General features: G+C 48.1%; 1 protein-coding gene across 10 annotated transcripts in view; it reads left to right on the top strand.

Annotated features, from left to right (window-relative positions):
• The window catches only part of TRAPPC9 (trafficking protein particle complex subunit 9), a 593,937-nt gene that overhangs the window by 156,082 nt on the left and 424,216 nt on the right, over positions 1-13,639 (top strand). For all 10 annotated transcript variants that reach the window (XM_057307937.1, XM_048212431.2, XM_057307936.1 and 7 more), the window contains 2 exons: positions 2,797-2,929; positions 5,740-5,903. In XM_057307937.1, coding sequence (XP_057163920.1) covers positions 2,797-2,929; positions 5,740-5,903 — 297 coding nt within the window. The remainder of the gene's footprint in view (positions 1-2,796; positions 2,930-5,739; positions 5,904-13,639) is intronic.

Here is a 13,639-nt window from a genome sequence, read left to right as displayed (position 1 = left end):
TCTCCCCTCCATGATATTCCTCAGGCCCAGGCTCTGTCCTTCCCTCCTCTCCCACCCCCTTCCCCCGTATTCTCCTCCCTTCCTCCTGCAGCGGGCTACCTCTAGGCAACCTAGGTCTCTCAGGGACTTTTCCGGCTTCAGGGCCCATCCCTATGCTGCTGATTCCCAGGGCCGTGGCTCCATCCAGACCCCTTTCCTGAACCTGCATAGTCAGCCACTAACCAGCCAGCCCTTGGCTTCCTCATGGGCACTTCACTGCCAGGTGTCCCAACGAGAGTGCCCGCCCACCCAACAGCTGCCCTTGTCCTGTGACCCAAATCCTGAATCTCAGTGAGGGTGTCGCTGCCCTGCCAGATACCAGGCACTCAGAGCCTGAACGGGACCCTCTTACAGTGTTTGTCACACAAGCAACAGGGCTTGTCATTCTGCATCGTCTCGGTGGCTTGTGAGTCTGTTCTCCCTACTGCTGCCAAGTGGCCTTTCTGCAGGATACATCTGGCCGTGTCATCTCTTAACTGAAGTCCTGGCACCTTGTCCACACCTGCCCCATCAAGCCTCAACTCCTTCAGTGTGGCTTTGGAGCTCTCCCTGTGTGATCCGGGCCTGCCGGGCCTCGTGCCCCTCCCTTCCTCCTGAGGTACCCCTCCCTCTCCGAGGCTCCCTGCCGTCCTGAAGCGCGCCCAGCTTTCTGAGCTTTGCCTGTGCTTTTCCTTCTGTTGGTGCGCTTCCAGACTTGGCTGGCTCCCGTGCTTCTCTCCGTTCTTAGCTCAGACTTCCTTTCCTCTCAGAGACTCTCCTCAGCTTCTCTGTGCTGGGTCAGGTGCCCTGCTCGGCACTCCTGCGGTGCTCTGCTACTGAGGGCGGTCGCTCGCTGGCCTTGTCTGTCTTGCCGCTCCGCGGTGTGTGGCAGGTCTCCAGCAGATACTTGGTGACTGAAAGAACAAACAGTTCTGGGAAAGGGTGATGTCTTTGGTGGGAGAGGGGGGCGTCATGTTGGGTTAGGATGTGTTGCAGCAAGTGCTGAGAGGGGCCCAGCACACGACTGGCGGGAACGTGGGGGAGAGGTGACCCAGCGGGGAGAGTGGGTTGAGAGGGACTTTCTCCTACTGAGGGACCCTGAACTTTGAAGGCCAACTAGGAATTATCCAAACGAATGGAGTGGGGAGTTGGGGGGGGGGTTCCAGGCACAAAGAACAAGTGGTCCAGAGACCCATGGAGTGTTGGAGTGCTGGAGGTGGCTCCAAGGAACCGGTCCCAGGCAGAGGGGTGGTGGTGACAAGGCTGGGAGGGTAGACAAAGGCCAGACCCAGAAGCACTAAGGGATGCTGGCTTTCTCCCGGGGGCTGCATTTCATTAGAGGAGAGATACGGTGGGACAGGCAGTGCAGAGGGACCCCCAGGCTGCTCTGTGGAGTATGGGCTGGAGGTGGGCAAGGCTGGGGGCGGGAAGACCAGCTATGAAGCTGTTGGCGTAATGCTGGGATGAAATGACAAAGGTAGGGTCACAGCTGTGGTGGGAAGTGGAGTAAAGGACACAGATGAGAGAGGAAGTAGTAAGGACTGGTGAGCTTGACCCCTAATTAATAACTGATGCCCACTGGATAAGGAGTCAGAGCCTCAGTAACAGAGCTCTGAGTTGGTGCAGAACAGTTGCGTGCATTTTTGCACACCTCCTGTAGGAAGTGGAAAGGCCTGACCTCATGTTGTCAGAAATAGTATTAGACGTAACAAGCTTTGTCATCAGGGTTTGAATTTCTTTGCAGTCCTCTTCGGTGATACGTAAGAAAGGGAAATGACTGATTTTAATTAAGAAATGGAGAACAAAGGTTGCTGAGGCGAAACCACATTATGTCAGGTTTTCTGGAAAGAAAAGTAGGAGGGGGCATATTGCCAGATGTGGGCTTCAGTGGAGGAACATGTTTGCAAGTTAAATTAAGTCTTTTAAGAAACATATTTCAAAAGGAAGGAAGCGTGGGTGCCATGAATTGGTGATTTTAGGTTGTGAGAGCAGTTTACCACTGGCAGAAGGTATAGGAGCCCCTGATGGGCCGTGAGGGCCTGACTCGTCCCGAGCCAACCGCTTTCTCCTCTGATTCCTATAACCATTTAATGTGCGTGCACAAAAGTCCTCACCCTAAGCATGTAGCTATGGGCGTTGTTTAATTTTCTTATACAGTGAATGTTGTTTATAATAATTATCTCTCGAAATTTCAAAAGCCATTTTAAAGCTTTGTTTAAATAATTTTCAAGTGCTTATCTAACCAATGGAGATTTTTTTGTTTTTGTTTTTGGCATGGAAAATTTGCTAATCTTCGATCGCAGTGCTTGGGCGATCACGTAGCAGTTATAATAACAATAATTGGCTCTTGAACTTTCATCTCTCCACAGAAGATTTTGAATCATTTTTCAGATACTTATTCGGTCCCATTGTCCTACAAAGGAGCACTAGCTATCACTCTCTTAGAGACAGGCAGATTTGAAAAGCAAATTGTCAAAGTGCTGAGACCGTAGTACTAATTTGTGTAGAGATTTCTAGTTGAGGAAGACTCACATGTACGTTTTTTACTCGGACCCAGGTGGCCCCGTGAGGTAGGAATGTGGGGACTGTAACCCCTCTGTCTCTGTGCAACACCCAGGGCTTTGGGCCGAGCTGTGGGTGGGACCAGTGGGTAACAGCTCGCTGAACTTGGTTCTGGGGCGGGGGGCCATGTTCCTCCATGCTGGGGCGGCCTCCAGACAGGGGCTTGAGGCCGGAAGCCTTTCCGGGGGCTGTGAAGCTCTTCATTTCGCTTCCTAGGTTACCATACCATGGTCTTCGGCGTCTTCAGTGACTGTTTGCTGGATAACCTCCCGGGCGTGAAGACCAGCGGCTCCACCGTGGAAGTCATTCCCGCCCTGCCCAGACTGCAGATCAGCACGTCCCTGCCCAGGTAGGGCGCAGGCGTCTGCCTTCCCGCAAGAGAGCGCGCTTGAGAATAGAGCTTAGCATTCGCTTCTAATGGCACCAAGAGTATGAGTTAGTCTGTGATTCTTAGGACCAAAATATGGGCGAAGCGTTTCTTCAGGATGACCGATAGGCAATATGCTTTGCTTCAAATGAAGTAGAACAGAGTTAAAGTGTTTCCTACCGTGAACAGAACAAAATGTGAGATTAGCCTTTGGAATCATATTTTTTGTGAAAAAGAGTTAACTCTTATCTTTTAAAAAGTAGATGGATTTTTAAAGAGCATTATAGGAAAGCATGAAATAAAAAGGGAAATACATCTGAGGAGTCCCAGAAACGATTGCTATTAATGCTTTGTGGGTTTTCTTTCCAGTGTTTATCTGCCTTCTTTTTTGGAATGTATGTTTGCATATTGAGATGATGTTACATTATCATTATACATAGTATCCTAGGTTACTTTTTCCATAACCATATAACATAAGCTAAAAAATTTCCATTTTAATTGCTTCAAAAAGTACAATGTAAAGATACTCAGTTTGGATGATGGAAATGTTTTAAGACAGAGGGGATAGCAGTGAACGTTGTACTACTTTGTGAATTTACTAAAAATGATTGAATTGTATACTTAAAACAAGTGAATTGCATGGTATATAAATAACACCTCAATTTAAAAAATGAATTTTGGCAGCTTTAGTGTGGAGTACATGATTGCATGTGACTGTTCCTTGAGTGTCGCTTCTAATTAATATAAATACTGTTGTGACTGAGTTATCAAATTCACCCCCACACATTTATTGACACCTGCCACACGACCTAGGCTTGGTCTGTAGGACTAGCAACTAATCAGAAATGCCCTCGACCTGTCCAGAGGGGAGATAGACTTACCATAGTCCAGTTTGCTCCTGAAAACAAGAAGTGGAGGGAGGCCACTCTCCCGTTCATGGTTCAGGAAGGCTTCACAGGTGTGATGTTTAAATTGGGCCTTACTGTCACTGCTCACCCAGGACTGAGCCCCTTTCCGGCTCTAGCTCTGTCGCATGGGATGGGGGACTTGGGGACAGTTGGCACCTGTGTCAGCCAGGCCATGTGGCTGCACTACGGCTCTGCTTTTTCCTGCCTTCTTTTCCTACGGCCCTGGGGGCGCTGATACCCTGTTTGTTTGAGACACAAAGTTTTTAGTCTCGCTGTGTTTTAGTTTTTCTGAATACCTCCTCTGCAATTTCAAGTTGCCTGCAAACAGCTTTGCTTCAGAAAGACTGCATGTTAAAATATGGAAAGAAGTCATTTATAGTGAGGACAGAAATCACTCGTCCTTCCTTGACAGAGAAAGTTTATTTCTTGACTCATGAGCAACTTTAAAGGTGTAAAATGTAAAGGAATGCATTCCCCTTGATTTCTTATGCTATTATTTTCTGAAAATGGGTTTGGATATAAAGTTTGTCTCTCAGAGCCGCAACGGGAGGCCCCCAGGAGACGCATGGTTGGCTCGATAAGTCTGATTCTGATTTGTTTAAACATTGTCTCTTGGATGCCAGAAGTGTGAGACCAGCACTGTCTGGAACATTCTTTTCTGTCTTTTGGACTAGTGTGGGCATATGAAGCTCTCTTGCAGCACATAGAACAGGACTTGGGTCTGACCCTGGTCCTTTGTTCTGTGGCCAGGAGCAGAGCTAGAAAGTGCTGGCTGGCAGGGAGGCTGTTGGACACTTGCTGGGTGGGGTGGCCCGGAGTCTGTCCGTTCCTGGTTCAGTTAAGTATATGGTGTAGACTCATGGTGCTTTCTGTGGAAATCCTTCGGGCACAAGGAGGAAGAGAGTGGGGAGCCAGGTGGACCCTTACTACCCCAAGAGAGAATGGTGACCCTTTCCTCCAGCGACTGCCGCCTTTCTCTTGGGGCAGAGCATTGTGTTTTCGTTTGAACCCAAGGGCTATGGTGCAGGAGCCTCAGGGGAGAGGCAGGCTTTGGGTCTGCACGCTGGGCTGCACGCTCACGTGGCACAGGCCCCGCCTGACCACACAGATGCCATATGACCCGAGGGCGCCACCCGGCTGCCGTGTGTCCCATCAGGCTTGCAGCCTTTGCTCATCATTTTCACCTGTGACATGGAGTCTGCTGTACATACTTTCTATTCACCTGTCCCTCCAGTTCCCATGGTGTCAGTCAGAATGGTTCATCTGAGTTTTCTTCTTTAATCTAGGGGTTTTCACAAGGCAATTCTGAGCATGAGATTTGCAAATTTTTTAAAGATTTTATTTATTTATTTGACAGAGATAGAGACAGCCAGCGAGAGAGGGAACACAAGCAGGGGGAGTGGGAGAGGAAGAAGCAGGCTCATAGCGGAGGAGCCTGATGTGGGGCTTGATCCCATAACGCCGGGATCACGCCCTGAGTCAAAGGCAGACACTTAACCGCTGTGCCACCCAGGCGCCCCGAGATTTGCAAATTTTTTTAGCAATAGTTCATGGAACATTTGAGTTCATTCATTGTTTCATTTTAGGCCCCACCATAATCCAGTAGTTAAGGATTTTTATACTTCACACACACACACACACACACACACACACACACTCACACACAGGAGTCTTGTGGGCTGAGTGGGAGCACAGGACGTGTCTGCACGTGGAAGGTTTTCTGCATGTGGCGCTCAGCCTGCGCTCCTGATAGCTGGGATTCACGTTCCCGAGTCCGTATTTCTGGAATGTGTTAAGTCTGTTGAGGTGAATAGTTCTGAAATGCCACGGTTTTCTTTGACTCTTTCTTTGTACAGTTTATTGTAACTGTTACCGCTGTTTTAGATCTGCACACTCACTGCAGCCTTCTTCTGGTGATGAGACATCTACTAACGTGTCCGTCCAGCTCTACAACGGGGAGACCCAGCAGCTTGTCATTAAGCTGGAGAACATTGGGATGGAGCCATTGGAGAAACTAGAAGTCACCTCCAAAATTCTCACCACCAAAGGTGGGTGTGACCCCAGAAATGTTCATCTTCTTTATTTGCAGAGGAGACACTTTAAGTGGCCAGTGCTCAGAAAGTATAAAAGCTGCTTCTGCTTTTAGTTTGATGCCGTCCCGAAACTGACGTGTGGAGAACACATGAGGGAAGGTAAAGGAAGGAAGACTGCACTTTGTCCCTGGTGCTGTTCACATTTACTGGATCCTCAGGCAGAATACTCTTGAATGAGTGGAGAGAAACACTAGGGGCTCAGACATTACCACTTGGGATCCATTTGTGCAGCGCCGGGTTTTTCTCTGGGTTCAAGGGTAGAGCCCGTGTGCTCCCTCTTAAAGGCAGGTGCTCTGTTTCCGGGTCCCGGGGCACGTGAGCTGGGGGATCGTGAGACCTGTGTTGAAATATTGGTTTCACCATTGACAAGCTGTTTGTTGTTTGCGTGCCTCAGTTTCTTCCTGGGCAGCCGGGGGGGTACTCAGCACGTGAAGTAGCATGCGGTGACTGCATAGTATGGGAGAGGCTAGTGAGTGGTACCGGTCAAGGGGAGGGTGTATTGTACAGGAGGAAGGAACGATATCAAGAGTAATAAGCGGAGTAAAGTCAGGTCATTTCATAAAGTTAGAGGCCAGTGAGGCCAAAGACAGAAGTGGGGAAGTGAGCTAGCAGAACTTGGGGGTGTTTCCATGCTCTCGCTGTGGAGTGGGGTGAGCCAGGCATACAGCGGGAGCTTGACTGTTGTGGTTGAATGTCCTGGGAAGGACGTACGAGCCCCATCTTACTCCCTGGTGGAGGCTCCATCCTCAGGCTGATGTCATCACAGTGGGAGAAACCAAGCAGAGGAACCTCTCATTAGAGGTAGGGCCACAGGCCATGTCGAAGTCCAGTTGGAGGGAAGGGCAAAGGAAGAGTTTGGGAGAATTTGTCCTGCGAAACATATCATGGAGGAAGGAATTTGGATTGTGTAAAGAAGGGTGAATCTGAGCCCATCTCACTGGGGAGAACGCCAGTGCATCTTACGTTCCCTTATTTCTCCCCCTGATTCTGATGCAAGTGTGCAGGAGGGATGTGAAGCCTGTATCTGCCTGTCCTATCTGCCTGTCGCTGTCTGTGCCTCTCCTCATAGGGAAATGCTGCCTAAGTTCAGGTTCTGGCTGTCACGTCCTTGCTGTGTGTTACCGTGGGCAAGTCATTTAACCTCTCCTGGACTTTTCCTCTTCTGTAAAATAACACTAAAAACAGCATCTACATCCAGGATTATTATGAGAATTAAATAAGATGATGCATGCAAAGTGCTTGGAACAGTGCTTGCTGTGTTATCAGCACCCAGATTTGTTAGCTGTTACTTTCCCTGCTGTCACCACCACCACCTCCACCATCATTATCACCACCACCTCCACCACCACCACCACCATCACCATCACCATCACCACTACCACCTCCACCATTACCTCCACCACTATCACTATCACCACCACCACCACCACCACGATCACTGTCACCACTACCTCCACCATTACCTCCACCACTATACCATCACCACCACACCACCATCACCACCATCACCACCACCACCACCACCACCTCCATCATCACCACCTCCACCACCACCATCACCACCATCACCATTGTTGCTACCACCAGCAACACTGTCACCACCACCACTGTCACTCTTGTTCCTGCCACCGTTGTCACCCCTGCTGCCATGACTGTTTGTTCTCATTGCTGTAAAATGCTCTACTGTGTGAATGCACCACAGTTTATGACTGAGCACATTTGGGTGGTTTCTATCTTGGGACTATTAAGAGTAGTGCTACTCTTGAGTATTTTGGCACACGCTTCGGTGGACTGCTGTAGGTGTTTCTGTTGAGTATATCTCCAGGAGTAGAATGCTAGGTGGTGGGGTATATGTGTATTCAGCTTTAGAGCAAAACACTTTTCCAAAGTGGTTGTACTAGTTCATACTATTATTGTGGGAGCATTCTGGCTGCTCAGGTCCTCACTGATTCTTGGCATTTGTAGTTGTTTTATCCAGTCTGGTGGTGGGGGTGGGATGTAACCGTGTAACACTGAGGTTTTAGTTTGCATTTGATGACCAGTGAAGTTGAATACCTTTCATATGGTTTTGGAGACTCAGGTCCTTTTTTGTACAAGTGCTTTTGTCCCTTTTTCCCACTGGGTGTTCTTCCTTCTCTCTGTCTCTGTCTCTCTCTCCCGCTGTCTCCCCCTCTCTCCTGACTTGTAGGACTTGTGTATATTCTGCGTATGAGCTCTTTGTTGGGAGTAAGTGTGACTATCTTCTCCTGTGTGGTTGCCTATGCAGTCTCTTAGTGGTGCTTTGGATGAATGGAAGTTATTAATTTTAATACAGTTCACCTAATCGTTGGTTTCTTCTGTGGTCATTGCTCTTTGTGTTTCATTTAAAGAAACTGTGTCTACTCTTAGTCTGTGGGAAGCTTTGGTGACCCTACTTAGTCTCATCCTTTCCTTCCCCTATTTTGGGAGCAGGTACATATGGATTAGGTAGGAAATGCCTCCCTGACATGAAATACCTTCATCTGGCACTTGGAATTTAATCATTGGTTATAGGGTGCGGTTGGTATTGGAACCTGGGGACTCCTAGTGAATGACAGGTAATCACAAAGCCTGTAATGGTGAAGCATGTCCTATAACTTACCTCACCATCATGGCTTAGCAACTGGAAACCATCTTTTCCTTTTCTCAAATAAACCCAAATGGCAATCATGTGTCCACTATTGGTTACAAACTTGCTGCTCCTTTCTGAAGCAGGAATCCTCCTGTTTGTCCCTTTTGGAAGTCCTCGAACAACTTCCTATTGACCTGGACCCCAGTCACAGGGGTCTGTGTGACTGGCCTCTGCCCCGTGCTTCAGCCTCCTCTTCGGCCGCCTCTCCCCTTAAACTCCCATCACACAGCTCATTCGCATCTAATTTCAGTTGCCTGGACATTCGTGCGCTCTCTTTTACACTTTAGAATAAATCTTCTCTTTCTAGAGCTCAGCTTGCCGACTTCACTCCTACCTTTTGCCTCCTCATTTCTAGTTAATTTCCCCGCTGGGTTTCTGCTTAGTGGTCAGCCTGGGAAGCCCACCTCACCTGGGCTCCTGGGTCCCTCCCTTGTTGTCTCAGACTGCCACCAGATACGCATGCAGGCGCACTTTCACCACGCATGGCAGTTATCCCAGGAAGGCTGGCTGTCCCCGAGCAGCTGTGAGTCTCCCAGAGGCAGGCATGATGGCCCTTGGCCCTCCAGGCCTGATGTCTGGTCAGTGCTTTGTACTGAGGGGTTGCTGATGGTGATGATGGAGAGGGGCTTTCTCATTTACAGAACGAGACTGGTGGGAGTCTGCCTGTCTCACCTGCTGAGTGAGTGGGGTAAAAAATAGATGCGTGTGAATCACTCTGATATTTCTAATTAGTTGCACGGGTCCTCTTAGATACCAGCTTCTGTCCGCGCCATGTGAGTTTCTTCCTCTGCTGCTTTGCTGGGACCCTTCTCCCTCCTGCAAAGACCTTCAGCTGCTTCTTAGCTGAGCACTGCCGTTCTCCGGTCCAGCTTTTGCCCACCTGTCTGGGCTTCCCTGGGCTCTGGTGTGTTTGTGTTTTGAACTCTTGTGGAACTTACTCTTTGTATCAGCCATCCCCTCCCTCTCTCACCTTTTATTATGAGAGTGTTCAGACATACAGAAGAGCTCGGAGAATTTTACAGTGGACACTGTGTACCACCGTCTTGGTTCTGTAATTAATGTTTTCCTACATTTGATTATCACGTATCTGTCCAGCCTCCTATCTATTCATTAACCCATCTTATTTGTGTGTGTGGTTCAGAGTAAGTTGCAGATTTCAGGGCATTTTGCCTATTAATACTTCAGGTGCATATCACTAATTAGAGGTCAAAGTTTGTTTACTTTTTTGGTAAAATGTATATGCTGTGAAATGGACAAATCTTAAGTGACCACTTGATGAGTTCTGACAAGCACGTTGTGTCTGCTCGTTCCCTTCCCAGCCAATCCCTGTTCACCGCCAGAATGCGCGTGTTTATCCGGTTGGCTTTCAGTCAGTATGGACTGGGTAGTGATGCAGACCGTTGGAACCGCTCGTGGGGACTGGGCAGAATTCCAAGGTGAAGCCTTCATCAGGGGTACATCGCACACACTGTCAGTCACCTCAGTTCCCAGACTGCATTTCCCACTGCCGCCTTGCCCACACCTCCCCTCTCTGCTTGCGGTGGCACTTCCTCTGCACTTCTTCCCCTCTCGTCAGGTCTAGGATCGATGGAGCAGTATTATTACCCTCACCGCGTGGGTAGGGGAAGTGAAAGCCCCAGAGGTTAAATGACTTGTCTAAGGCCACAGAACAGGTTCTCGAGGACTGTAGGCCCCTCACTCTCAGCTCTGGGACCTCTACCCTTAGTCACGAGACAGAGCCTCAAATGCACGGCGTGGAACATGTAGGTCCACTGCCAAGCGGCACGTTCACAAGTGAGAAGGGAAAGCTGCCAGTCTTTGGAAGTTCTCATCCCAAACTGCAATACGTTTACATGTGGAATTAAATTAATAAAAACAAACAATCTGCTTCCAAAATATACAAAGGGAATAACTCTGGGCGCTTACATTCTACAGGACCCAAAGCTGCCAGTATTAGTAAGCGGTCTCATACATCAGAGGAGAGGGAACAGCGTCTTAAACGGGGAGCCAGGAGTAGGAGTGAGGTGTCTGAGTGGGGCGAGAAGCGGAGACTCGGCGAGGTTTCGCCGTGGGCAGCGGGAATAACGGGCAACGTCTGTTTCCACGTGAGCACGGTCTCTGTTTGAGCCCGGTGAGTTTAGCTTCTATAAGGACATCTTAAATGTGTGCTCCGTGGGAGTCTCGCTCCTGGAATTGAACGCTTCGTTCTCCGGGCCCCATCTTCCTTTCTTTGTGCTGCTACGAGTTATTTTATACCTCAGTAGTAACACTGACTTTGACGAGTTAGCGCTTACCTCGTGCCAGGTGAGCGGTCCTTGAGGTGATTGTCGCGTAAGAGGTCTGAGCGGTCTGTTACTTTACTGCTGTATCACCGGTGCCTGAGAGGTAAGCACATGCTGGTCACGTAGTAGGTGATCAGTTAGGACAGCTGGTGCACCCGCTGCGGGGCTGTCATGAGAGTGAAAGTGAATGCAGCACGTGGAAAGCTCTTAGGACAATTCTGAGCACAAAACTGTGTAGCTCACGCTTGCTCTAAGAACACCGACAGTTCTTGATGTGTCCTGTCTGCCGAGGTCTGCGTGCTTTAGGCCTTGGTTGTGCGGGAGGCTGTCTGCAGGCCCCCGTTCTCTTTTCTCCTGTTCCTCATACCCCAGAAGCACCTGGAGTCTTGTCAGGGGCTCTCACGAGTCTTGGACATGTCCTTTCTCCCCTCTGAAAAAACACCCTTTTCTTCAGATAAGAATTCCTGTTTTATTTTTTCTTCCTCCATCTTCCTTGCTTTCCTGTCTTGTTTTAATCCCCAATCTTACAAACTCATTTTAACAGTCCTTTTGTATTTAGGATCAGTGGTATTGATAGTGAAACAGACCTGTGTGGGTCCCCTCAGGAGTCTAAACTGTGGTTTAGGCCTTACGGGGACAGTGTGTCCCTGTGATCATAAGGACCGGATGGGGAGATGAGCGCTTGTAATCGAGTGCAGCCAGACGAGGGCTCCCTGTCAGTGTCATGTAAATTTTAATTATGATCCATTTGTGAGCCAGCCTTTTTTTTTTTTTTTAAGACTTTTTATTTATGTATTATTTGAGAGGGAGAGAAAGAGCATGAGAGGGGTGAGGGTCAGAGGGAGAAGCAGACTCCCCGCTGAGCAGGGAGCATGATGCGGGACTCGATCCCGGGACTCTAGGATCATGACCTGAGCCGAAGGCAGTCGCTTAACCTACTGAGCCACCCAGGCGCTCTGTGAGCAAGTCTTTACTTGTAGGTTGTTAAAGATGAAAACTTCTGCTTTTATTTAAATAACCATAGGTTTTATTATAACTAAACCCAAATTAAGGGAATTGATGTATCTGCTTTTTAGCAATCTTCTAAGATACGCGTGAGTATACAAACCCAAACATTCGCATACATATGTACATAAAACACCCCTAGTATCTTTATTCTGCTAGTGTAATTTTTTTGGCGAAAGGCAATGATTCCATGTTAGTGTAACGTAAACCTCCTAAGTGTTTGGAGTGAAGTGAGATTCTCTCCTGCCCACGTGTCTCAGGAGTGTCTGCAGTTAGACACAGGTGGGAACGGTGCTCACATGTTGGAGGTCAACAGCAGTAGCAGTCCCTGGATTACTGTAAAATAGCCAGTTTCACTTGTGACTGCATGAAGCTAAACTCTAGCATTAGAATAATGAGTGTTATTTCTGAAGCTAAATCCCACAGGGGGAACAATTAGAGACATATGCTACCCTGTTGTTTATCTGTTTGTTCTTTGCAACATATTGTTGCATAGGGTTTTTTTTTTTTTTTTGAGTTCAAACCTGAGAATTTTTTACATTGCATTATAAATGACACACAATATTATATTAGTTTCAAATGTATACCATAGTGGTTTGATATTTTTACGCATTAGGCAATAATCATAATTGGTCTAGTTACTGTCTGTCCCCACACAAAGGTACGACAGTATTACTGACTGTATCCCTGTGCTGTACGTGACATCCCTGTGACTTAATTATTTATACCTGGAAGTTTGTACCTCTTTGTGCCCTTTATCTGCTTTTCCCAGCCCCCAACTCCCTCCTCGGGCAGCCACCAGTTTGTTCTGTGTATTTACGAGTGTATTTCTTTCTTTTTTTTTTTATTTTAATGTTTTTTTATTATATTATGTTAGTCACCATACAGTACATCCCTGGTTTCTGATGTAAAGCTCGATGCTTCATTAGTTGCGTATAACACCCAGTGCACCATGCAACACGTGCCCTCCTCACTACCCATCACCAGCCTATCCCATTCCCCCACGAGTGTATTTCTATTCATTGGTCTTATTTTTTAGAGTCCACGTGTAAGCAAAATCACGCAGTGTTTGTCTTTCTTGTCTGACTCATTTCACTTGGTGTGATAGCCTCTAGCTCCTTCCACATCGCTGCGCGCGGCCAGATTTCGTTCTGTGTACGGGTGAGTAGCGTCTCACTGCGCATCCACACCACGTCTCCTTTATCCATCCCTCAGGCGACGGACACTTGGGCTGCTTCCACGTCTTGGCTGCTGTGGGCAATGCTGCAGTGAACATAGAGGTGCATGGATTTTTGAGTTAGCGTTTTCGTTTTCTTTAGTTAAGTACCAGGATGTGGAATTGCTGGGTCCTCTGCTAGTTCTATTTTTAATTTTTTGAGCGTTGAATTTTGAAAAGCGTCTCTGGATATTCCATGTTGTACCACAGTAATGAAAGGCAGAAACAGGAAGGTCCCCTTCTGAGGTGTAAACCTGTTAAACCTGACAGTGGAGCTGTCCGGCTTTCTGTCCTGCCACAGCGGCGCGAGAGGCTTCCGTGTTCTGTGCGTTTCCTCTGTGTCGTTACTTAGATATAAGTGCCGTGGTGGTTTGCGTTGGAGGGCGCGTGAGCTCTTCTCCGTGAGTGGATTTACCTATTGTTTGAATGTGTCACTCTCCAGCCGTGGAACGTAAAGAAAAAGAAGCAATGAGTTAGGAATGTGTCTAAGTATAGCACAGCCTTGGAAATCGTTCGATTCTGACCACAGTCCTGAAGT

Source organism: Ursus arctos, unplaced genomic scaffold, assembly GCF_023065955.2.
Source record: "Ursus arctos isolate Adak ecotype North America unplaced genomic scaffold, UrsArc2.0 scaffold_6, whole genome shotgun sequence".
Classification (NCBI taxonomy): Eukaryota; Metazoa; Chordata; class Mammalia; order Carnivora; family Ursidae; genus Ursus; species Ursus arctos.
This window is presented reverse-complemented; position numbering and strand designations above follow the sequence as displayed.